The following is a 25935-nucleotide window of genomic DNA, read 5'->3' on the forward strand; positions in this document are numbered from 1 at the left end:
CAGGGAGAGGCAAATTATGCACCAGGGTTAGCTAGATTATGTGGAAACAAAGGGCAAATTATGCAGTATATTGGAGCACATTTTTCAGTATTACTTCTTTATTTTATCATCTACATATGTAATCATGTCTGGCAAAGGTTTCAATTAGTATTTCCAGATGAACTCCCAAAGACAACAATAAGCAATTTAAAAATGGCCCTGAAATATTTTGGAAGGGTTTTCCATTGCACAACAACATGCATGGCTTCCTTTTTAGTAACTTTTCATTTGTTTAAGCTAGAAACTATTTTTTGGGTACAATCTGCAGATTATGCAGCAGATGATGGCTCAAGGGGTTCTGGTGACATTTACAAATGTCACCTGAACCCTGAGATGGCAATGTAGGCTCTCTTTAGACAAGCCACTCATTACATTATTTTTTATATTAAATGATTTATGATCTGATTGCATTACTCTTTAGACCAATTTGTGTGTGTGTGTATGTAGTCGGTTAATTATTTTGACAGTGTTGATTTTCACAATGTTGACTTGATTTGCAGGATTTTTTGATGGCCTAGACGAATAAAACGTTAAATGGATGGTTAACACATAATTTCTTATTTCATTCAATGCTTGTGAAAAAGCTTTCACAATGACATTGCTGCTCGCATAGCTGACAAACTTAACCTTGCAGGCCTTTTCTTGATCCAAGCGTCTACCAATGAATACTCCGAAATCTGTGCAAATAAACAATGTGAAAGCAGAACCCAGCGGAAGTTAAATACATTGTACCACACTACACTTTATTTCCTTATTTTTAGTGACAATATCTTACAAAAGAAAAGCACATTTTAGAATGCTTGTTTTAAAAAAATATTACATTGTTGCTTTACAGTTGAAGTGCGATTTATAACAACACAAATAGTTGCAGTTGTTAGCACACTAACTATTCCCAAACTAAAACTCACATATCCCGAAACATGACAAGACATATCCACAGTATCAGGCAAACATTGCATACTAAAAATAAAACTGAGAATGGTGCTTGAATGCTCCAAATATTGTTTAAGAGTACTATATTCAATTAATAATTAATGTAGTATAAAAATAATACATGAGGAGTAGTATGTGTAATGTGGTCATATATTCCCATCTTGGGGTTCAGGTGCCATTTATTAATCAGTTGACCCTAAATTTTATGATGTCTCTAGAACCCCTTCATGGCAAAATAGGGCCATATTATGAAGTTGACCATTATGGATTCTCCCTCACTAAAGAAGTCTCAAAGGACTATTGATGAAAATTGTAGCTAAACATGATTTTGACCGTACATATACATAACAAGATTTGGTCTAATATTAATTCCATCTCAAGAGCTCCCAGCACTAAAAACCACTTCTCTACAGCAGAATATTTTTTTACCCCACAATTTCAGTTTAGCAATAAAATATTCAATTATAGTTAATGTTGCTCCTACACCGTTTTCTTTATTGTTTTATGTTCATAGAATTTGGGAGGCAGGCACAAAATGTGTGAAATCTTTAACACTAGAATACCTTATCTTTTTCAGACATACTTCTAAGTGACTTTTCACATGATCTTAGTGAAGTACCTTTTGAAGTGTAGTACTACTAACTGAAAGGATGTTACAGAATTATTTTATAAAGCTCAGAGGAATTGCATCTGTCACAATTATAAATAAGATAGAGTGGATATCTTGTCCCAGAGCTTAGATATTAAAAAATATTTATTATGGTCTGCATTGACTCATTACTTGCCAAATAGTCTTAATGGTATATTCTTAACCTAGAAGTTCTCAAACCACCATGAACTGATCACAATAGTTTCTTATTGACTTAATGTCAATATTTAATGGAAGAAAATAATATTTTTGGTATTTTATATTTAAGTACTAGATTATGTTAATAACTACTTTTATTTCCTTCCACTATTTAACCCTTTCGCCGCACCAATAAAGATAGCTTTTCCAAATGACTGATTTGTATCCTTTATACACATTCTATGTCATACTTTTAAACATTTTCATGAGCTATCTAATCTTGTAATCTTATTTATATCTCATCGGTTATACTTATGATGAAACAACTTTCTGCAAGGGTAAGGAGAAATTATTTTTATAATTTGTTCTAATATTAATTTTGACACCACATAATTTATAATTTATAAATTATAATTTGTAATTTATAATTGTATAATAACACCAAATAATTTATAATTTGTTCTAATATTACCTTTTAAGACCACAGAATGATACAAGACAATTCAACACTTAAATTTACATTTGTAAAAAACAGTGTTTGTAAGTAATAAATCATTTGAAAATTGTGATTCTGCAAGCACCCACATATTGGGGCTTATTACGATGTCAGGCGAACTGCTGTTGTGGGAAAGTAACCACCAACCATAGGTATGTGGATCCAACATCCCAATTTGGATGGGAGAAACATCCATTCTACAACACATTGTAGAATGGAGGTTTGCAGATGTTGAAGGGGTACCATAGGTGCCCCCCAGGCCCCATTGCAAATGGACAGGGGAAAAGGGTCACTGCTAGGGGCCCCCAATGTTGCTTTCCGACAGATTTTCCATGTCGGATAGGCCAAAATGTAATGGCTGTCGGAAACAGACATCATAATCCAGATGGCGGAACTGCCGCCATTAAGAGATTATGCTGTCATTCTGACGCAGCAACAGGCTCCTTGAACCTGTAGGAAGTACTGTGGATGGTCCTTCTGCTCGATGTATCTGCCCGCCACATCGAATGCGGCAGGTGGACCTCAGGGGCCAATGCCGGTGGGTCCGACACCAATGCTCAGTCGGTGTCGGACCCATGACATCATGATTAGGCTCAATATGTCTTAGAGACCATTCTTACATCAACAGATTGCAGAGAAATAACGGTGTTCAATGCATGTAAAACATTGGTGTCTTTTCTCACGAATAAACTTAAAAGTGTTGTCAACGTAGTAAAGGCAGTCTCAATTCTCCTCTAAGTAATAATAATAAAAATATGTTTTTTATAAACTGCTTCATATTACATGTCTGCATCTCTAAGAGCTGCGGTAGTATTATTACTATTACTCATTATAGTTTCCTCTGAGACGGTGGAAAGCTAAGTCAGCCTTTACAGAACTTTAGCTTGTGATCTACACAGCACCACTTTTTTTTGCCAAATGTGTCTATTCAGTGCAAATGTGTTAAGCACACCTCTTATGTGATCTCAGCGACACAAAAATACACTTTTTTTTTTACAGACTTTTTAAGGATTAAACAGTATTCCATTAAGAAGATATGAGTCACTGCCTCATTTGATAAAACCTGTAGTCCAATGACTGCTGTTTATGGATACGGAAGGGGAAGAAAACATGTTTTTTTTTAATGGGGAAGTTCAATCAATAATTAAAATAATTGCCATTCAATGTGCATGCCCTAGAATTAGGAAAATGGCTTTTAAATTAAAATAAATGCAACAACGGAATACATATCATAAGTAGCAGTAAAATGTATTAATTTAATATGTGATGTGTACCTTCTCGCCTGGAGTAACAGACACTCTCCATATACAATGTGAATAGGATGGGTAGCCATTCGGAAAGCCAGGAGCTGAGAAGTTTCCTGTTGTGTCTTGTAAGGTCTCGCCACATGCTGTTTGAAATAAGAATAACAAAAAAAAACATTTTTCGAGTGTATGTGTATTAGAATTGCCAAATACAAAGACAATTTTCAAAAGGCACACTCAAGCAACATGTGGCAAAAACAAATAGAAAATGTCATATTGGCAGGAAGAGTTGATATAATATTAGGCAATTAATTTCAATTGAAACATTGAAATGTTGAGCAATATACTTGAAGACAATGGAGCAGTGGCAGACTAAAAACATTGATTAATGTCTGCAGCTCTCAATATTTCAATGTTCTAATTCACTCTCTCTGACTCTTTCTCTCTCTCTCTTCCCTGCCTCTACATGATATGTGGATTGAGAGGAAAGTGAGAGATGCAGAGACTAAGGAAGAGGGAAACAGAAAACCTTGCTCCCATTCTCGTAACACAGCTCACAGTGTCACTGGAGCCTCGGAAGAAGGGAAGGAGGGATTCTCCTCAGGTCCTGAATCTCCCTTGGCTGTTACATAGAAATTTGTTTGGCCAACACAAAAGTGAAACAGCTGCTGACTGCTAGAAATGTAACTGCCCTACTTTGCATTTTTGAGAGTTACTGCCACAGTCCTCCACGTGGACAGTCATTGTTACTCATTCACAGCGATGCATGCAACAAACCCTCAGAAGCTTCAGAGGCATGGGTTGTTTTAAACCTCTTGTTTTCATGGAGGCTTTTAATTTAATTTATAACATTCAGCTCTCTGGGGGGTATTCTAATAGGCTTATATCCAATGTACAGGGCTATGCTGGCCATTAGAGTCATGCTCCCTTGTTATAATCCCTCACCTTTGGCTCGAGCCTATAAAGCTGGAATAGGCCCTAATGGCCAGTATAGCCCACAATGGCGGGCTACAAGGCTGTAGTAAAAAAAGAATAACAGTAATGAAACAGTTTCTAAATATTTTTTTGTTTGTATAACTACTCATTGCCAGATTATAGGTCATTATATCTTCCTTTATGGATTTGTCCAACAGAATTAGAGGCTCACACAAAGTTGGGGAAGACTTTTGAAAAGTAGAATGTGTGTTTATGAAACTCAGAAAAGTCACTTTATAAGCCCAGTTAAATTGCAGACATAATTAAGAAATAAAACAGAAAAAAATCACTGAGATTTGCAATCTATGGTTAGAACCACTATCTTGCAGAACAACCAACAAACCATAACTCAAAAAGCAACTACAGATGGGGAGGTTTGGTCCAGACATCGCTTTAACTGGGAAATGATTGCTGATATCAGACATACAACCTCTTGTGCAGTTATTGCCACTCCTACCTGGTGAGAGTATAACCTGGTAGGTACATATGACTCCTGTGAGATGTTGTTTGCTATTCCTGGTGACATGCAATGTGGGAGAGAAATCATAATTCTAAGGAAAGCCCTAGCCTTTGGGTAGGGGATTATTCCCACCGTGCCTCGCAGGACAAAAAGGGAAGAGGCAGTGAAGGATGCATATCAAGATGTATATTAGGGGTGGGTCGAGGTAAAGGGAGGTAAACATTATTTTAAGGTTTAGGGATGGGTAGAGGTAAAGTTAGGTAATGTGACTTTAGTGTTTAGGAGTGAATGGATGTAAAGAGAGGAAAGGGTGACTAAGTATATGGGGTGGGTAGAGGTAAAGGGTGGTAAGGGTAGCTATGGATTTAGGGGAGGGAGAAATTGTGTTTTTAGGGTTTAGGGATTAGTAGAAGTAAAGGGAGGTAAGGGTGAATTGGGGTGAAGGTGTGGGTGCAGGGAGTTGAGTGGATTTTAAAGTAGGGGGATTTGGGGGTTAACCTCATATATATATTTTTTTTCACTAAAAAACAAAGGTTACAGGGACAATATAGTTCGGTTCACATTGTACATGCACAAACAATTCAAATTCAACAGTTATAGTTAAAGTTATCCCTAGTAACTATAACTTGTACCCTAAGTAGCTATAACTCATGTCCCAACACCCTAAAGTCAGGCAAAATATTTTTGGGGCACGCGCCTGGGGACCCCATCCACTATGGCCTGCCACCTTTTTTTTAGGTGGAGGGGGTAATGTGGCCCCCATCCTTGGGGCCCATCACTTTAATTCTGGGGGCGGGGGCATTCAGCTCCCTCCTCAGGCTGATTGTTTGCCTGGAGACTGCATCTCCTGGGCCCTAGCCTTATTATAAAGGGGTTGCAAGCATCCCCCTCTCTGGGTTAACATTGGCCCTGGGGACCGCATCCCCAGGGCCCTCCCAGTAAAATGTGGGTGCCCTGGAGCCCACCTTAGGCACACACTTCGAATTTAAAAGGAAGAGGGGGCATGCTGCCCCCATCCCTGGGCCCATTTTTGCCCCAGGGACCCCATTCCCCGGGGCCTGACCTTATTCTTAAAGAGGAGGGGGCAAGCAACCCCCTCCCCTGGCCAATATTGGCTCTGGGGACCAGATTCCTAGAGCCTGGCCAGTATCCAAAGGGGGGGGGTCTGGGTGACCCCGCTCACCCTAATTTTGTAAGGGCGACCCCAGGTGGGGGTGCCCGGGGTTGAAATCAGCCTGGGGAGGGAGCAATGCACTCCCCCAATTATAATTAATAATTCACCCCCGGACCTGGCCCACCTGGGGGACACACACTAAACAAGTAAACCTCATCAAATTGATGGTAAAATAACAAAAAGCACTTTCTGGACCAAGAGCTAGCTTTCTGTCAAATTTGGAGTAATTCTGTCTAGCAGTTCAGGCTGTAGTCATGTCTAAAATTCCAGTGGGAAAATGTATGGGGAAAATATATTTTGGGACCCCCCCTTTTCTCTCAGCCCCAACTGGACAAAAATATAACAATTTTTTACGCATGAAAATGCTTCCTGACCTGGAAAGGATGGACTCAGACCCAAATAACTGGCACAATACATTTATTTTCTGTTTAGTCCGCCATAACATGTTTCGGCCTGGACAGGCCTTGATCACATGATGCCACTGCCTTGTGGGAACAGCCTTTTTAAAGTGTCAAGTGCTTTAGTGTAACTATGAATATAAACAGACTATCACAATACGCTGCCGGCATAATGCCCCAGGAAATGCTTTTTGCTTACTTAAGAAACAATTTGTGTGTAATACAATATCATTTTGGCATTGCAACCCGCAAATGGTAACACATATTATAGATTTAATTCTATAAAAATCATAATATAGATATATTTCATAAACGGTGAAGTAGAAACTTTAACATTTAAAACATCCCTTCTGCTCTACGGTCACATATCAATTTTTTAAACCAATGTTAGCTTATCTTTCCTATACATAGTCTGTTTAAAGTGCAAAATTGCTTTCTGTATATATATACCAATTTATATATATACATTATCATTTTGCTATTACTCAAAGTGCATGTGTGTAGCAGAAAGATTGTGGCAGCATAACAAGAACTCATGGACATAACGTCCTTAAAGAATTCCTCTTTTCTATTATTACTGAAAGTGTAATTATATAGCAGCAGGATTTTAACATAAACAAATTGACTAACTGACATAATGTCCTTAAATATTACACTCTAGATGTCTTGGCAAGATTTGTTTGGTTTGTGTTTCTTCGCCTAGTTATATCGACACAGGTTAGATTTGTTTTTCTATTTGTCAGGAAGATTGGGGGGGCAGGTCAGAGTGCAAACATAGGATCTTAAAGTAAATCTGTGTTGGATTATATTAAAGACAAGTAAACAGGTCCTCACTTGTGTTAAGTCTTACTGGAGTTTTGGTGTTTAGCTCCAAAATATACCTAGTCTCTAATCTTCTTAGAATAGCCTCCCTGTTGCCTAAATTGGAAACTGAAACAATTAAATAATATTTAAGCAATTCCAGATTGTTGCTTTCAGTTTCTCTAAAATGGCGGGCCACAGGATATGCTGGATCGGAGTTACTGATTGCCCATAGGTGTTGAAGTATCCTTTTGTGTGCTTGTAACTTTGTACTGGCCATATAGTGCAGTCCACATGTCAGAAATTTCTTAATTCTGACATTTTCATTTTTAAAAGGGGTCGAATCTGAAATCTTGTTTTCCCCGAATTTGCATGCTCAGCATGAGTTGCACTTGAAGAAACCCTTCCTGAGTGTGAGCCAAGTTCCCACTTCTGTTGGCTCCGGGCTACTGTTAACCAACACATTACTCATGGAAAAGGCTTTCCTATGTTAGATGGCGGGTGACTTTGGTGCCCAATAATGGTATTGTCCAATACCAATGGCCAATTCATCCTAACTATATTTCTCAGTTGTTTGTTATGTTTGTTGTATGTAATTATTAGTCTTGTGTGTTGTTCTTCATTTGTTGTTTGTGCCAGTTACGGGGTTGACTCTTGATTTTTTTATGCCAAACAAGATCTCAGATCTACTCATCGTTTGTGTTTTGGTGATTGCTGAATTTATCACTTTTTCAGTATAACCTCCTGCCAGAAATCGTAGTCTGCTCTCTCCTTGGGCATTTGTCAGATCTGTCTCATTGCTACAGATTCTCTTGATCCTAAGCATCTCCTCATAGGAGATGCTCTGTATCAAGTGCCTAGGATGTAAACTGGCCACATGTAAAATAGAGTTACCAGCTAGTTCCTTATGATGCACCATGGTTTTAATTTTCTTGTTGGTGATGCGAACTTGTAAATCTAAAATGTTGACAGCTGTAGCTCTAACTGTTGCAGTAAAATTGAGATTAACATCATTGTTGTTAATTAATGTTACACATTCATGGGCATTACTCTCAGTTCCTCTACAAATTACAAAAATGTTTTCTATAAACCTTAACCACAAAATTACATGTTTCTCCAGGAGTGCCCCGTGGTTTGCCCTGTGGACTAGCTCCTCCCACCAGCCCATGCGCAAACATGCATAGCTGGGAGAGAAGCTGGCCCCATGGCAACACCACGTGTCTGATGGAATATCTGATTTTGAAACAAAAAAAAATTGTCCTCAAGACAAAAAAGGTCATATTGATAAACATTCTTCTTTGTTTGTACAGCCATTTCGCTCTATTGACCAAAAAAACAACTTAAGGGCCGTTATGCCATCTTTGTGATTGATGGTCGTATAGATCGATGTCACATCTAATGTCAATAGGAGATAATTGTTTTGCCAGTCAAAGTTGTCCATCTGCCTAAGAAAGTCACTAGTCACAATCCCTGGGCATATTCCTGTAAAATATAGTCTATATAGCGTGATGTATTTTCAAACAAGCTTTTGCGTGCCGAGATGATAGGCCTGCCCGGTGGGTTTATGGAATGCTTGTGGATCTTGGGTATAAAATAAAATACCGGCATGCCTGGATGGTCGTTTTTAAGATATTTGTACTCATCAGCTCTCAAGAGACCAGCACCCTTCCATGCTAATAGTTTGGAATAAACTTCATTGTAAATTTTGTGAGTGTACTGTACATTTCTCTTTTTGTAACAGTTACGATCATTTTGTTGATTCAGTGCGTCTTCCAAGTAATAAACTTTGTGCCAGATGACAATATTCACACCTTTGTCTAAATTTCTAATGTCAATTTGGTTGTTTCTATATGTTGTTGTATATGTATATATATGTATATTATATATATATATATATATGAACACATATATAGGCTCATACATACACACCGACATATATATATATATATATCACAGAGGTTTCCTTGTTAGAAGAAACGGAGAGCCACAACGGGGAATGCCAGGAGGAAGATTTATTTTCACAGGAACAAGGGCATGACGCGTTTCGGACTGTGCCTCATCAGATGCCAGCTCCTTTACAGCAGATCCCGACAGGCATCGCAAAAGTAGTCCCAATCGTTCTCCCATTGGTGGATGCCCAGGTGGGTGGAGTGAAGTCACAAACAGTACTACAGTTGCGTTGGCAAACTGCAAGTACCAGCATGCACCTCTCTCGGCCAGCAGGTAAGTGACTTCTTCCCAACCCTGTGTCCTCATGAGGGCCCTGAGCTGAATATGAGCGTGGGTTTGCGGTGCTAGGCAGGCTAGTGCTGATGATGTGAATTGTCCTCCCGGGTCCCCAACGCTCCAACCACATTGAGTCCAACCTCAGTTTCAGGCTGAGACCGCGGATGCAGTGATCCTAATCCCTCCGTGTAGTCACGAATTGCCAGTTGTGCAGCGGCACTTTGCTGAGACCGGATGCTGTGGGTGAAGAGCCTTTCCAATACCTTGGAGAAAGAAAGTTTGTTTGCCGCAGCAGTCCTTATGGCTCCTACCCAAAACGAAGCGGGACTCTCCAAAGCGCCCAGGACTAGCGCTGTAATGTATCACAGAGGTTTCCTTGTTAGAAGAAACGGAGAGCCACAACGGGGAATGCCAGGAGGAAGATTTATTTTCACAGGAACAAGGGCATGACGCGTTTCGGACTGTGCCTCATCAGATGCCAGCTCCTTTACAGCAGATCCCGACAGGCATCGCAAAAGTAGTCCCAATCGTTCTCCCATTGGTGGATGCCCAGGTGGGTGGAGTGAAGTCACAAACAGTACTACAGTTGCGTCGGCAAACTGCAAGTACCAGCATGCACCTCTCTTGGCCAGCAGGTAAGTGACTTCTTCCCAACCCTGTGTCCTCATGAGGGCCCTGAGCTGAATATGAGCGTGGGTTTGCGGTGCTAGGCAGGCTAGTGCTGATGATGTGAATTGTCCTCCCGGGTCCCCAACGCTCCAACCACATTGAGTCCAACCTCAGTTTCAGCCTGAGACCGCGGATGCAGTGATCCTAAGCCCTCCGTGTAGTCACGAACTGCCAGTTGTGCAGCGGCACTTTGCTGAGACCGGATGCGGTGGGTGAAGAGCCTTTCCAATACCTTGGAGAAAGAAAGTTTGTTTGCCGCAGCAGTCCTTATGGCTCCTACCCAAAACGAAGCGGGACTTTCCAAAGCGCCCAGGACTAGCGCTGTAATGTATCACAGAGGTTTCCTTGTTAGAAGAAACGGAGAGCCACAACGGGGAATGCCAGGAGGAAGATTTATTTTCACAGGAACAAGGGCATGACGCGTTTCGTACTGTGCCTCATCAGATGCCAGCTCCTTTACAGCAGATCCCGACAGGCATCGCAAAAGTAGTCCCAATCGTTCTCCCATTGGTGGATGCCCAGGTGGGTGGAGTGAAGTCACAAACAGTACTACAGTTGCGTCGGCAAACTGCAAGTACCAGCATGCACCTCTCTCGGCCAGCAGGTAAGTGACTTCTTCCCAACCCTGTGTCCTCATGAGGGCCCTGAGCTGAATATGAGCGTGGGTTTGCGGTGCTAGGCAGGCTAGTGCTGATGATGTGAATTGTCCTCCCGGGTCCCCAACGCTCCAACCACATTGAATCCAACCTCAGTTTCAGCCTGAGACCGCGGATGCAGTGATCCTAATCCCTCCGTGTAGTCACGAACTGCCAGTTGTGCAGCGGCACTTTGCTGAGACCGGATGCGGTGGGTGAAGAGCCTTTCCAATACCTTGGAGAAAGAAAGTTGGTTTGCCGCAGCAGTCCTTATGGCTCCTACCCAAAACGAAGCGGGACTCTCCAAAGCGCCCAGGACTAGCGCTGTAATGTATCACAGAGGTTTCCTTGTTAGAAGAAACGGAGAGCCACAACGGGGAATGCCAGGAGGAAGATTTATTTTCACAGGAACATATATATATATATATATATCCGCACATATCTCCACAAGGAAGAAAGAGGCCACACCAGGGAAAAGCTTGGAGCGAGCTTTAATGAGGAGCACAGTGAAACATGGCGAATGCATTTCGGCTATTATGCCTTCTTCAGCGCCAGGGTTAGTAGTGGGAACGCAGTCCAAATGCCTGATTTAAATATCTGCTGCGTCCTGGTAGGTGGATATCTGCTCCGCCCCTCTTTGTCATGAGCGCCAACGCCGCCTTTGTGCTGCCCAGTGCATGGCAACTACAGTTCCCAGAATGCCACATTCCGTATTGTGAGGCGTTGCGGTGGCGGAGCAGTCTTTGGAAATCAAACCCCCAAGTTCCTTGGTGCGCCAAATCAAGCTCTCTCCTCCAGTCCCTGACTGCAGCAACCCCCAAGTCTCCGGAAAGAAATCGGCGGGGGCTAAGCAGGAAATCCGCTATGCCCAACGTGCAGTCAATGACTACTACACCGCCCCATAATTCTCCGAACCTGAAGGTGGGCCAAGGATATCCAGGTGAGTGGGAACAAAGAAATCCGCCGAAGCAGGTGCCAGTAATCCCAGGCCAACTTGATGCTGCAGGGGCCTCTCGCGTAGTACTGGGGAACCACGCATCAATGTCCGCACATATCTCCACAAGGAAGAAAGAGGCCACACCAGGGAAAAGCTTGGAGCGAGCTTTAATGAGGAGCACAGTGAAACATGGCGAATGCATTTCGGCTATTATGCCTTCTTCAGCGCCAGGGTTAGTAGTGGGAACGCAGTCCAAATGCCTGATTTAAATATCTGCTGCGTCCTGGTAGGTGGATATCTGCTCCGCCCCTCTTTGTCATGAGCGCCAACGCCACCTTTGTGCTGCCCAGTGCATGGCAACTACAGTTCCCAGAATGCCACATTCCGTATTGTGAGGCGTTGCGGTGGCGGAGCAGTCTTTGGAAATCAAACCCCCAAGTTCCTTGGTGCGCCAAATCAAGCTCTCTCCTCCAGTCCCTGACTGCAGCAACCCCCAAGTCTCCGGAAAGAAATCGGCGGGGGCTAAGCAGGAAATCCGCTATGCCCAACGTGCAGTCAATGACTACTACACCGCCCCATAATTCTCCGAACCTGAAGGTGGGCCAAGGATATCCAGGTGAGTGGGAACAAAGAAATCCGCCGAAGCAGGTGCCAGTAATCCCAGGCCAACTTGATGCTGCAGGGGCCTCTCGCGTAGTACTGGGGAACCACGCATCAATGTCCGCACATATCTCCACAAGGAAGAAAGAGGCCACACCAGGGAAAAGCTTGGAGCGAGCTTTAATGAGGAGCACAGTGAAACATGGCGAATGCATTTCGGCTATTATGCCTTCTTCAGCGCCAGGGTTAGTAGTGGGAACGCAGTCCAAATGCCTGATTTAAATATCTGATGCGTCCTGGTAGGTGGATATCTGCTCCGCCCCTCTTTGTCATGAGCGCCAACGCCACCTTTGTGCTGCCCAGTGCATGGCAACTACAGTTCCCAGAATGCCACATTCCGTATTGTGAGGCGTTGCGGTGGCGGAGCAGTCTTTGGAAATCAAACCCCCCAAGTTCCTTGGTGCGCCAAATCAAGCTCTCTCCTCCAGTCCCTGACTGCAGCAACCCCCAAGTCTCCGGAAAGAAATCGGCGGGGGCTAAGCAGGAAATCCGCTATGCCCAACGTGCAGTCAATGACTACTACACCGCCCCATAATTCTCCGAACCTGAAGGTGGGCCAAGGATATCCAGGTGAGTGGGAACAAAGAAATCCGCCGAAGCAGGTGCCAGTAATCCCAGGCCAACTTGATGCTGCAGGGGCCTCTCGCGTAGTACTGGGGAACCACGCATCAATGTCCGCACATATCTCCACAAGGAAGAAAGAGGCCACACCAGGGAAAAGCTTGGAGCGAGCTTTAATGAGGAGCACAGTGAAACATGGCGAATGCATTTCGGCTATTATGCCTTCTTCAGCGCCAGGGTTAGTAGTGGGAACGCAGTCCAAATGCCTGATTTAAATATCTGCTGCGTCCTGGTAGGTGGATATCTGCTCCGCCCCTCTTTGTCATGAGCGCCAACGCCACCTTTGTGCTGCCCAGTGCATGGCAACTACAGTTCCCAGAATGCCACATTCCGTATTGTGAGGCGTTGCGGTGGCGGAGCAGTCTTTGGAAATCAAACCCCCAAGTTCCTTGGTGCGCCAAATCAAGCTCTCTCCTCCAGTCCCTGACTGCAGCAACCCCCAAGTCTCCGGAAAGAAATCGGCGGGGGCTAAGCAGGAAATCCGCTATGCCCAACGTGCAGTCAATGACTACTACACCGCCCCATAATTCTCCGAACCTGAAGGTGGGCCAAGGATATCCAGGTGAGTGGGAACAAAGAAATCCGCCGAAGCAGGTGCCAGTAATCCCAGGCCAACTTGATGCTGCAGGGGCCTCTCGCGTAGTACTGGGGAACCACGCATCAATGTCCGCACATATCTCCACAAGGAAGAAAGAGGCCACACCAGGGAAAAGCTTGGAGCGAGCTTTAATGAGGAGCACAGTGAAACATGGCGAATGCATTTCGGCTATTATGCCTTCTTCAGCGCCAGGGTTAGTAGTGGGAACGCAGTCCAAATGCCTGATTTAAATATCTGCTGCGTCCTGGTAGGTGGATATCTGCTCCGCCCCTCTTTGTCATGAGCGCCAACGCCACCTTTGTGCTGCCCAGTGCATGGCAACTACAGTTCCCAGAATGCCACATTCCGTATTGTGAGGCGTTGCGGTGGCGGAGCAGTCTTTGGAAATCAAACCCCCAAGTTCCTTGGTGCGCCAAATCAAGCTCTCTCCTCCAGTCCCTGACTGCAGCAACCCCCAAGTCTCCGGAAAGAAATCGGCGGGGGCTAAGCAGGAAATCCGCTATGCCCAACGTGCAGTCAATGACTACTACACCGCCCCATAATTCTCCGAACCTGAAGGTGGGCCAAGGATATCCAGGTGAGTGGGAACAAAGAAATCCGCCGAAGCAGGTGCCAGTAATCCCAGGCCAACTTGATGCTGCAGGGGCCTCTCGCGTAGTACTGGGGAACCACGCATCAATGTCCGCACATATCTCCACAAGGAAGAAAGAGGCCACACCAGGGAAAAGCTTGGAGCGAGCTTTAATGAGGAGCACAGTGAAACATGGCGAATGCATTTCGGCTATTATGCCTTCTTCAGCGCCAGGGTTAGTAGTGGGAACGCAGTCCAAATGCCTGATTTAAATATCTGCTGCGTCCTGGTAGGTGGATATCTGCTCCGCCCCTCTTTGTCATGAGCGCCAACGCCACCTTTGTGCTGCCCAGTGCATGGCAACTACAGTTCCCAGAATGCCACATTCCGTATTGTGAGGCGTTGCGGTGGCGGAGCAGTCTTTGGAAATCAAACCCCCAAGTTCCTTGGTGCGCCAAATCAAGCTCTCTCCTCCAGTCCCTGACTGCAGCAACCCCCAAGTCTCCGGAAAGAAATCGGCGGGGGCTAAGCAGGAAATCCGCTATGCCCAACGTGCAGTCAATGACTACTACACCGCCCCATAATTCTCCGAACCTGAAGGTGGGCCAAGGATATCCAGGTGAGTGGGAACAAAGAAATCCGCCGAAGCAGGTGCCAGTAATCCCAGGCCAACTTGATGCTGCAGGGGCCTCTCGCGTAGTACTGGGGAACCACGCATCAATGTCCGCACATATCTCCACAAGGAAGAAAGAGGCCACACCAGGGAAAAGCTTGGAGCGAGCTTTAATGAGGAGCACAGTGAAACATGGCGAATGCATTTCGGCTATTATGCCTTCTTCAGCGCCAGGGTTAGTAGTGGGAACGCAGTCCAAATGCCTGATTTAAATATCTGCTGCGTCCTGGTAGGTGGATATCTGCTCCGCCCCTCTTTGTCATGAGCGCCAACGCCACCTTTGTGCTGCCCAGTGCATGGCAACTACAGTTCCCAGAATGCCACATTCCGTATTGTGAGGCGTTGCGGTGGCGGAGCAGTCTTTGGAAATCAAACCCCCAAGTTCCTTGGTGCGCCAAATCAAGCTCTCTCCTCCAGTCCCTGACTGCAGCAACCCCCAAGTCTCCGGAAAGAAATCGGCGGGGGCTAAGCAGGATCGCAAAAGTAGTCCCAATCGTTCTCCCATTGGTGGATGCCCAGGTGGGTGGAGTGAAGTCACAAACAGTACTACAGTTGCGTCGGCAAACTGCAAGTACCAGCATGCACCTCTCTCGGCCAGCAGGTAAGTTACTTCTTCCCAACCCTGTGTCCTCATGAGGGCCCTGAGCTGAATATGAGCGTGGGTTTGCGGTGCTAGGCAGGCTAATGCTGATGATGTGAATTGTCCTCCCGGGTCCCCAACGCTCCAACCACATTGAGTCCAACCTCAGTTTCAGCCTGAGACCGCGGATGCAGTGATCCTAATCCCTCCGTATAGTCACGAACTGCCAGTTGTGCAGCGGCACTTTGCTGAGACCGGATGCGGTGGGTGAAGAGCCTTTCCAATACCTTGGAGAAAGAAAGTTTGTTTGCCGCAGCAGTCCTTATGGCTCCTACCCAAAACGAAGCGGGACTCTCCAAAGCGCCCAGGACTAGCGCTGTAATGTATCACAGAGGTTTCCTTGTTAGAAGAAACGGAGAGCCACAACGGGGAATGCCAGGAGGAAGATTTATTTTCACAGGAACATATATATATATATATATATATATATATATATATATATATCGGTGTGTATGAAATCCACAACATTCTAGTTGGAATAACTTTGGCGCCGATTGATGAATCTTCGCAAAATTTTCCAAACTTTTGGCCAGCTCAGTTCTGCTCCTTCCCTTAAAGGTTGGGGGTGACTGCTCTAGCGGGGGCTGAGAAAAAAGGGGGTCCCGAAACGTGTTTTCCCCATGCAATTTCCCATAGGACCTTTAGAGACGGCTACAGCCCGAAAGGCTGAACGGAATTACATCAAATTTGGCAAAGAGGTAGTCCTCAGTTCAGACGTGTGACTTTTGCTTATTTTGTGTAAATCTGTTAAGTAGTTCCTGAGAAAATGACAGTTAAAGTCATTTATATATCTATGGGCGCGGTGGATGCGCATACCCTACGTACAGCCAACAAGTACCCTGCCGTGCACGAGCTGAATGCAGCCATCTTGTGCCTTGGTAGAACCGAGGCACAAGAAACCCAAAAGAAGCGGCGCAAACGCGAAAAGACGGGTCCCACAAGGACCCCCAGGGTCAAAATTATAAAAAAAAAAAAATTAAATCACGGGATGCGCTTAGGATCCGCGCATCCTAGCAATATTAAAAAAAAAGGAAACGCGGTCTCCAGCAGAAAAATGGTAATTTTCCCCCAGGGGCATTATTAAAAAATAAGTGTGGGGGGGTCCCAAACCCCCCCCACACTGCCCCGGGGACCCCCAACCCCCGGAGCTCTTAGTTAATATATGCGGGGGGCTCATGGGCTCCCCGCAGCCCCGGGGACCGCCACACCCCAGGGCTTGTGCTAAATGGATGGGGGCTCGGAAGCTTCCCCAGCCCTGGGGACCGCCACCCCCCAGGGCTTTAAAACACTAGCAGGGGGGCTCTGAGGCCCCACCAGCCCCGGGGACCCCACCCCCTGGGGCTCTAATGTAATATATGCGGGGGCTCATGGGGCCCCCCCCCGCAGACCCCCGGGACCGCCACCCTCGGGGCTTTTAACAAATGAATGGGGGAGCTCTGAGGCCCCCCAGCCTGGGGACTGCCACCCCAGAGGCTCTAATGTAATATATGCGGGGGGCTCACATGGCCCCCAGCAGCCCTAGGACCGCCACCCCCGGGGCTTCTAACAAATGGGTGGGGGGCTCCGAGGACCACCAGCCCTGGGGACCGCCATCCCCGGGGCTCTAATGTAATATATGCGGGGGGCTCACGGGGCCCCCCGCAGCCCCGGGGATCACCACCCCCGGGGCTTCAAAGAAATGGGTGGGGGGCTCTCAGGCTTAGGAGAATTGGGTAGGGGGCTCTGAGGCCCCCCAGCCCCGGGGACCGCCATCCCCTGGGGCTTCTAAAAAATGTGGCAGGGGGCCTCGTGGCCCCCCTCCTGCAGCCCTTGATGGCCCTGGGGACCGCCACCCCCCAGGGCTGGCTCCTGCAGTGTCCCGGGATGCCCACCCCGGGACACTGCTGTTTGCAATGGCAGGGCGGGAGCCTCGCGGCTAAATGAATTTCCCTTCATAGGGTAACATTGACTGGTTTCACTTGGAAATTCTTCTAAGTGTGGAGTTTTGGAACTTTTAAATATTTACCTAAAATCATCCGAACAACGAATTCCGATTTACTCACCTGTTATCAGGAGAGAACTCAGTGCGGCATCTTATAGCTCGTACAAATGGGGGTGGTGCTGGACGGAGCATCTGAACCAATTAAACACTCACACCCAGTCAAAAGATCTGGGTTTAATCCATCACCGTTCTTTAGCCCACTCTGCCACCCCAGTTCAGACATGGCCATATGCAAATCAGTCTGAACTACGATTTCCAAATTTACTCACCTTTTATCAGGAGGTAACCCAGTGCTGCATCGTTTAGCCCAGCACTGACCCTGAAAAGTAATTCTAAGCGTAATTACCAGTAACTTGTATTTCCTTTCGTAGGAATCCATTGTGTGGTTTTCAGCAGGAAAGTTTCTAAGTGTCTATTTTCACAAACTAAAAATGTTCCTTAAAAATCGCCTGTATGAGTTAAACGTATTCTTTCAACTGTTTACAGGAGATGCACCAGTGCTGGATCCAGGATCCACCACTGAGTAAGAAAAAGTAATGATAACACTACTTACCAGCTAAGTGAATTTCCTTTCATAGGGTAACATTGACTGGTTTCACATTTATAAAATTCTTCTAAGTGTGGAGTTTTAGAACTTTTAAATATTTACCTAAAATCATCCGAACAACAAATTCCGATTTATTCACCTGTTATCAGGAGAGAACTCAGTGCTGCATCTTATAGCCCGTACAAAAGGGGGTGATGATGGACGGAGCATCTGAACCAATCAAACACTCACATCCAGTCAAAAGATCTGGGTTTAATCCACACCGACCCGAACACCACCCTCAGAGGCACCCTGATCTACCGACCCCCGGGACCACGCACACAATTCAGCGAGGACATCGCCGACTTCGTCAGCCCGCATGCCCTCCCCTCCGCCGACTACATCCTCCTGGGGGACCTCAACTTCCATCTGGAGAACAACAACGACCGCAACACCAGCACCCTGCTCGACAACCTCGCCAATCTTGGACTCAAGCAGCTGGTGTCCACCCCCACCCACCTCGCCGGACAAACACTCGACGCAGTCTTCTCCTCCAGCACAGACATCGACTTCAGCCACGCCACAGAGCTGCAATGGACGGACCACAGCTGCGTCCACTTCACCTTCAAGAGAACGACGACCCACCACCACCAGCAACAGGCCGCCCGCAGAAGCTGGAACAAGATCACAGCAGACCAGCTCGCCACCTCCCTGAGCCAGCACCCTCCTGCCAGCTCAGCAAACCCCAGCCAGGCCGCCGACAACCTCACGAAGTGGATCAGCATCTGCGCGGACGAGCTCGCCCCGATGAGGACCCCGCCCAGCAGACCCGGCAGCAAGAAAGCCCCGTGGTTCACCGACGAACTCAAGAGCTCCAAGAAGAACTGTCGAGCCCTCGAGAAAGTCTGGAGAAGGGATCCTACACCGGACAACAGGACCACCTTCAAGCTGGCCACCCGGAAGCACCACCAGCTGATCCGCGCCGCCAAGAAAACTGCATTCAAGGACCGGCTGGACAACAACGCACACAACTGCAAGGAACTCTTCAACATCGTGAAAGAGCTATCCAACCCCAGCGCAGGAAACAACGACATCACCCCATCGCAAGACCTCTGCAACTCCCTCGCTTCATACTTCCACAACAAGATCACGGACATACACAACAGCTTCAACAACCAACCAACGCACTCCAAGACCGAACAACCACCCCCCACCACCACCCTCCACGCCTGGACCCCGATCAGCACCGAAGACACCATCCGCACGATGAACTCCATCCACTCCGGATCACCGACCGACCCCTGCCCTCACCACGTCTTCAACAAGGCCGACGCCGTCATCGCACCCCACCTGCGAGACATCATCAACACATCCTTCGACACCGCCACCTTCCCTGAGAGCTGGAAGCACGCCGAACTCAGCGCTCTACTCAAGAAACCCACAGCGGACCCCACCGAACTCAAGAATTACCGCCCCATCTCGCTCCTCCCGTTTCCAGCCAAAGTCATCGAGAAGACCGTCAACAAGCAGATGGCCGCCTTCCTCGAGACGAATGGATCCCTCGACCCCTCACAGTCCGGCTTCCGAGCCAATCACAGCACCGAGACCGCCCTCCTCGCCGCCACCGATGACATCCGAGCCCTGATGGACAACGGAGAAACAGCGGCCCTCATCCTCCTAGACCTCTCCGCGGCATTCGACACTGTCTGCCACCGCACCCTAGTACAGCGCCTCAGCAACGTCGGAATCCCTGACAAGGCGCTGGAATGGATCATCTCCTTCCTCGACGGAAGAACACAGAGAGTCCGCCTACCACCGTACAAGTCAGAGGCCTCCGAAGTCATCTGCGGCGTCCCTCAAGGATCCTCGCTGAGCCCCACCCTCTTCAACGTCTACATGAGCCCCCTCGCGGCCATCGCACGCCAACACAACCTCAGCATAATCTCCTACGCCGACGACACCCAGCTGATCCTCTCCCTGACCAACGACCCCGCCGCCGCCAGAGCCAACCTGCACGAAGGGATGAAAGAGGTAGCCGAGTGGATGACGACCAGCCGCCTGAAACTGAACTCTGACAAGACGGAGGTCCTCATCCTGGGCTCTTCACCCTCCGCCTGGGACGACTCCTGGTGGCCTCCCGCCCTGGGCACCGCACCCAAACCGACAGACCACGCACGCAACCTGGGCTTCATCCTGGACTCCTCCCTCTCCATGACCAGACAAGTCAACGCCGTCTCCTCGTCATGCTTCAACATCCTGCGCATGCTACGGAAGATCTTCTGGTGGATCCCCACCGAGACCAGGAAGACTGTCACCCAGGCCCTCGTCACCAGCCGACTGGACTACGGCAACGCCCTCTACGCCGGAACCACCGCCAAGCTCCAGAAGAGACTCCAGCGGATCCAGAACGCCTCAGCCAGACTCATCCTCGACATCCCACGAACCAGCCACATCTCCGGACATCTGAGAGACCTTCACTGGCTCCCCGTCAACAAAAGAATCACCTTCCGCCTCCTCACCCACTCACACAAAGCCCTACACGACCAAGGCCCGAGCTACCTCAACAGCCGGATCAACTTCTACGCTCCCAAACGCCACCTCCGATCAGCCAACCACGCCCTCGCCGCCGTCCCCCGCATCCGAAGAGCGACTACAGGAGGAAGGTCCTTCTCCTAGCTGGCCGCCAAGACCTGGAACTCCCGACCGACCGACCTGCGCCTGACCCGAGACCACCTCTCCTTCAGGAAGAAGCTGAAGACCTGGCTGTTCGAGCAGTAGCGGCACCCCCCCTCCCCCAGCGCCTTGAGACCCTACGGGTATGTAGCGCGCTCTATAAGTGTCATTGATTGATTGATTGACCACTGTTCTTTAGCCCACTCTGCCACCCCAGTTCAGACATGGCCATATGCAAATCAGTCTGACCCTGTGCCTCATGGGAACAGTCCAGCCCGAACTGCCAAGCAATGCCTTCCTGGACCGGAGACAAGCTTCCTAGGACTGGTTTTGGCATTTCAGCCGTCTCAGCCAGGCTTGCTTGAATCCAGTGGCAAAGTGAGTAAGGGACTTAAGTCTGAGCATACCCTGCCCACCGGGGGCTTTACAAAAATTGGGAGGGGCCGCCTCCTGGAGCCCTCGATGGCCCTGGGGACCGCCACCCCACAGGGATGGCTCCTGCAATGTCCACCCCGGGACATTGCTGTTTGTTATGGCCGGGCGGGAGCCGGGCTCCCGCCCTGTCATAGCAAACTCCTGCTTTGCTTTGTTGAGGAACCTGCTCTCGCTTCAACAAAGAAAAGCAGGATTGCTTTTGAGCAAAGTAAGCTGCATGTTAGCAGCTCCCCTTGCCCAAAAGCAATGCCGGCTCCCGCAGGAGGAGGGGAGCCAGTTGGGACCATGGGGGCATATGGGTTCCCCCCACGGTCCCCAATATGAGGCCATGCCCCGGGGGATGGGATCCCTGGGGCCAGAAGTAGACTAGAAGGGGGGCTATTTGGCCCCCTTCCTTTGGAGTTTTTTTTATATAAATAAGGCTGGGCCCCAGGGATGGAGTCCCTGAGGCCAGAAGTGGCCTCAGGAAGGGGGGGGGGGGGGGGCATGCGACCGCCTTCCCCCAAAAAATTGAAATCTGGCCAGGCCCTGGGGGATGAGGCCCCGGGCCAGAAGTGGCCTAGGGAAGGGTGGCCACACGGCCTCCCTCCTGTTATTAACTAAAAAAAGAGGCTAGGCCCTGGGGATGGGGTCCCCGGGGCCAATAGTGGCCAGGGAAGCAGGGCCTCAGGACACAGGTGGACTTCATCCTCCGAGCAGCAGTGCACCAGGAGCCGCGTTTGCAGAGTGGTGTAAAAAGGGGGTGTGGCCTCTTACCACTCTCAGCAATCTAGGTGTGTGGTGCTTACTGGAGGTACCTGGTGGGCTAGTTGGCAGCCAGGGACCCTCAGGATTCAAGGGGACTCAATCCCTCAACTTAGAATGTGCCAGAAGGCGCATTTGCATAGAGGTGGGGAAAAGGAGCGTCGTCTTTGTCCAGTCTCAGCAATCCCACTGTGTGGGGCTTACTGGAGGTAAGAGGTAGGCTAGAAGCCCCCAAAGGACCCCCAGCAGCGAAGGGGACGTCAATCCCCATCCAAGAGCGCGCCAGGGAGGGCGTTTGCAGAGTGGTGGGCAAAGGGGGCATGGCCTGCAATGAGAACTTATCAATCCTGCAGTGTGGGACTTATTGGAGGTAATAGGAGGGGTAGTTGGCCCCAAAGGTTGTCCTTGGGGGCCAACTACCCCTCTTGTCACCTCCAGTAAGTCCCACACAGTGTTATTGCTAAGACGTCTTCAGAGGCCATGCCCCCTTTCTCCACTACTCTGCAAATGCATCTCAAGGCAGACTACGTGATGGGAGATAAAGTCCTCTTTACTCCTGAGGTACTTTGGGGCCAAGAAGCCCTCCTGGTACCTCTGGTAAGTCCTACGCAGTGGAATTCTTGAGCGCTGGTTGGAGGCCAAGCACCCTATCTCTACCACTCTGCAAATGCGACTACTACTGAAAGTAGCATGTTTCTGCACCTCTGACCTAGAGGTAGTTTTAATCCCCCTGCCCTGTTATATACTATGGCCTTACAGGGGAGGTAATGCCAATCACAGGGGTACCCCAACCCATAGTGTACCCAAGTGTATGTAGGTGTTTTCACTGTATTCTAAGTGTCTTTTAGCATAGCACTGGCTCTAGGCCTGGTTAGTCAGACTCAGTCACCACCAGTACCCTTCAGCAAAAAGTTGGGGGCACAGGATGGCTTTGCAACAAGGCCCCTTTCTGTACCTCTGTTGGTTCTTTCTGCATATTTCTTCCTTCTTTCTGCACTTTTCTTTGTCTTTCTGGACTTCTGCTGCCTCTTTCTGTATTTCTCTTGCTTCTTTCTGTGCCTTTCTTCCTTTTTCTGTACATGTCCTACCTCTGTAGGTATACTTAGAAATTAGCATTTAAAAATCCTTTGAAATTCACTGAAAAAACATAGGTTTCAGGGATGTAATAGTTAGAAATTAGCATTTGAAAAACCTTGGAAATTCACTGAAAAAAACTGCAGGTTTCAGGGTTGTTATAGTTAGTTGAACATTTCACTCGTACAAAACCAGAGAAAGTCGGCCGTTATAATTAGTTGAGCTAACTATAACGCTTGCCCCTGCACTGCTGATGACCTTACATTTTACATCATTCATGACATGGTCAGTGACATTACTGATGGCATCACTGATGACATCTCAAATGACATCACAGATTACATCACAGATGACATCACACGATAATCTAATGCACCTCCTCACACCCTAATATAACCTCCGATACAACCACTCTAAAATACAGACTATCATTTTCAAAACCATAGACACACCAATACCAGTTACTACATACCCACCCATGGATTCCTAGGACTACATACACATCCACTCATTCACCCATACAGTACCTCATGCATGCTGTCACTTATCAATACAGCCCTATCATTTGCACTCATATACACACTGCCACTCATCCATAGAGTTACTCACACACCTAGTCAGTCATACAAAGAATCAATCACACTCCCATTTACTCACCTGTACAGTTATACATACACCACCTCACTTATACAGATGCTAACACATACTTACTCTCTTATACAATCACTGATACAAGCACACACTCATCCATACAGCCACTCTAACAATCACTTGCTCTCACATATAGTGATTAATATACTCCAACACTCACATATACTGGCCTGTCGCGGCTCCAAAGCTACAGAGTTCGGCGCACAGCCACCGGGCCTGCAAGCATTGTCTTCACATCGTCGCATTTTGGGCGCCATCTTATCGCATCGCACTGGATCGTCGCATCGCGGCGCCATCTTACCGCATCGCAACCAGAACGCATCACGAGAATCTACACATCATCTCCTCTCCGGTAAGGAACATTGTCTGGGGATCTAGCTTGATAGTGCTTGATAGTGCTCTCAATTTCAATTTTCAGGCTACCAAGCTCTCAGCCACCTGTTACGGCTTAATGAGGTTGCTGCGTAATATCCTTCCCCTTCTTCCTCCCCAGGCGAGAAGGATTATGTTCAAGCTCATATTCTGTCTCGCCTGGATTAAGGTAATGCCTTATATCTAGGATCCTCGCATTTTACTATACATAAGCTTCAGGTGATCCAGAACTGTGCGGCCAGCTTGCTCTCCCAGACCCCTCGCAGGCAATCTGCCAAACCTGCTTAAAGGAGCCTTCATTGGCTCCCTGTTAGGGCAAGAATACAATTTAAAGCCATGTGTTTGACCCACAAGGCCTTTTGGAGGAAGGGCCCGGACATTATCCATTCCTTCATTACCCCTATCATCCATCAAGGAACCTTCGCTTCAGTTCCTCTTTCCTTGCCGTCTCTACCAAAACACGAAGATCAATGCCTCTACTTTCTGGAATTCCCTTCCTTTAGACCTCCGGAAGGAGCAAAATCTATTGGCATTCCAGAAACTTTTAAAACCCTGTCTCTTCAAGGACTCTTTCTAAGCTTTCTGTCTCATATCCATATGCGTCAGTCCGCAGTGCTGGGAGGCCTCATGGTAGCCATGCGTTATACACGTCCAAATTCATTCATTCATTCATTCATTCATTCATTCATGCTGAAAGGAAATTAACAAAGGCTGTAAAAAGGATTGAAGAACTGGAGGAAGTATTGGAAGGTGTGTAGAAATGGAAGACATGAAAAGTGCATAAAAGAACATGGAGAAGAAATTAGAGCAACCTGAGCAGGAAGTTGAAGACAAGAAAGCAAGGAAATTCAACCAGGATTTAAGAGATAAGAGAGACTCCATAACAGGAAGGATATACATGTTTTCCAGGAATTGATCAGTTGTACAACTGCCAAATGATAGATAAAAAGATGAAAATTATTGAGGTTCCTCCAGCGTGGAAAGTTAAGAAATTAGTTTGGGGAATGAAGAGGCCACAACCCCATTCTCCAGATTAGATTTTGTTGGGGAAATGAGGCTATACCAAATGAGCACGGGAAGGGATGAGAGGGGATCCTCCCGGAAAGGGAAAGCAAACCCTCCCGGACAAGAAGATTAAAAGGGAACAAAAAGAGGTTGGGGGGCAAAAAGAAAGAGAACCAAGAGAAATCATTGCAAAACAATTTGATCATTATTCTCTTTTCTAAAATCTTACATGAAAGCATATCAAGCGTTTAAAAAAGGTACTTATATTTTGCTCCAATTCAAAATTGGATATTGTCAATGCCAGAATTGAGCTCTATAATTTTTCGAAAAAAATGAAACAAAAAATGTATGTCACAGAAGAAAGAGAAAAAACAAAAGGAAGGAAACACACAAAGTATATCTGCAATCACAGCAAGGGAAATGGGTCCATTAAGATTGTGTGCCATTCTTGAAAAGGAGGCAGCTGGTGGGAAAGGATGCAGTGAAGTAGATAGCCTGTCAGACTTGGAGGTATGTACACATTTGGAAATTCCAACAGATGGAGCAGTTGGAAGCAGTTGCAAATCAATGTCGAATTGCTTTCCCAGCTCCTAGCAGGAAACAAAGTTGACCTCTTCCAGGAGATTATGATTGCGGGATTAAATAAAATAAACCTAAGAAATGCAAAAAGAAATAAAGACAAGCATAACAACATAATGAAAGAAGACCAAGAAGCACTCGTAGAGTTGCAACAAGATAAAAATATTGCTATATTAATAATAAGAGCTAGAGATAAAGATGGCAATACTGTGATCCTAAGTTGTGAAAAGTTGAACTCAACATGCAAATCCTGCTCAATATTTCTGCTTGAACACTCAAACATGTTATTAGAGATGAAGGACTTCTGTCTTCACCATATTGTATTCATTCATTTTTAACAACAATGATTTCCTACAAG

The 25935-nt window shown here is 47.0% G+C and overlaps 1 protein-coding gene across 1 annotated transcript in view; it reads right to left on the reverse strand.

Moving 5' to 3' along the window:
- The window catches only part of TLL2 (tolloid like 2), a 2328887-nt gene that overhangs the window by 762902 nt on the left and 1540050 nt on the right, over positions 1-25935 (reverse strand). Inside the window, exon 9 of the mRNA XM_078643121.1 lies at positions 3530-3645. Coding sequence (XP_078499247.1) covers positions 3530-3645 — 116 coding nt within the window. The remainder of the gene's footprint in view (positions 1-3529; positions 3646-25935) is intronic.

Source organism: Lissotriton helveticus, chromosome 5_1 (genome assembly GCF_964261635.1).
Source record: "Lissotriton helveticus chromosome 5_1, aLisHel1.1, whole genome shotgun sequence".
Classification (NCBI taxonomy): domain Eukaryota; kingdom Metazoa; phylum Chordata; class Amphibia; order Caudata; family Salamandridae; genus Lissotriton; species Lissotriton helveticus.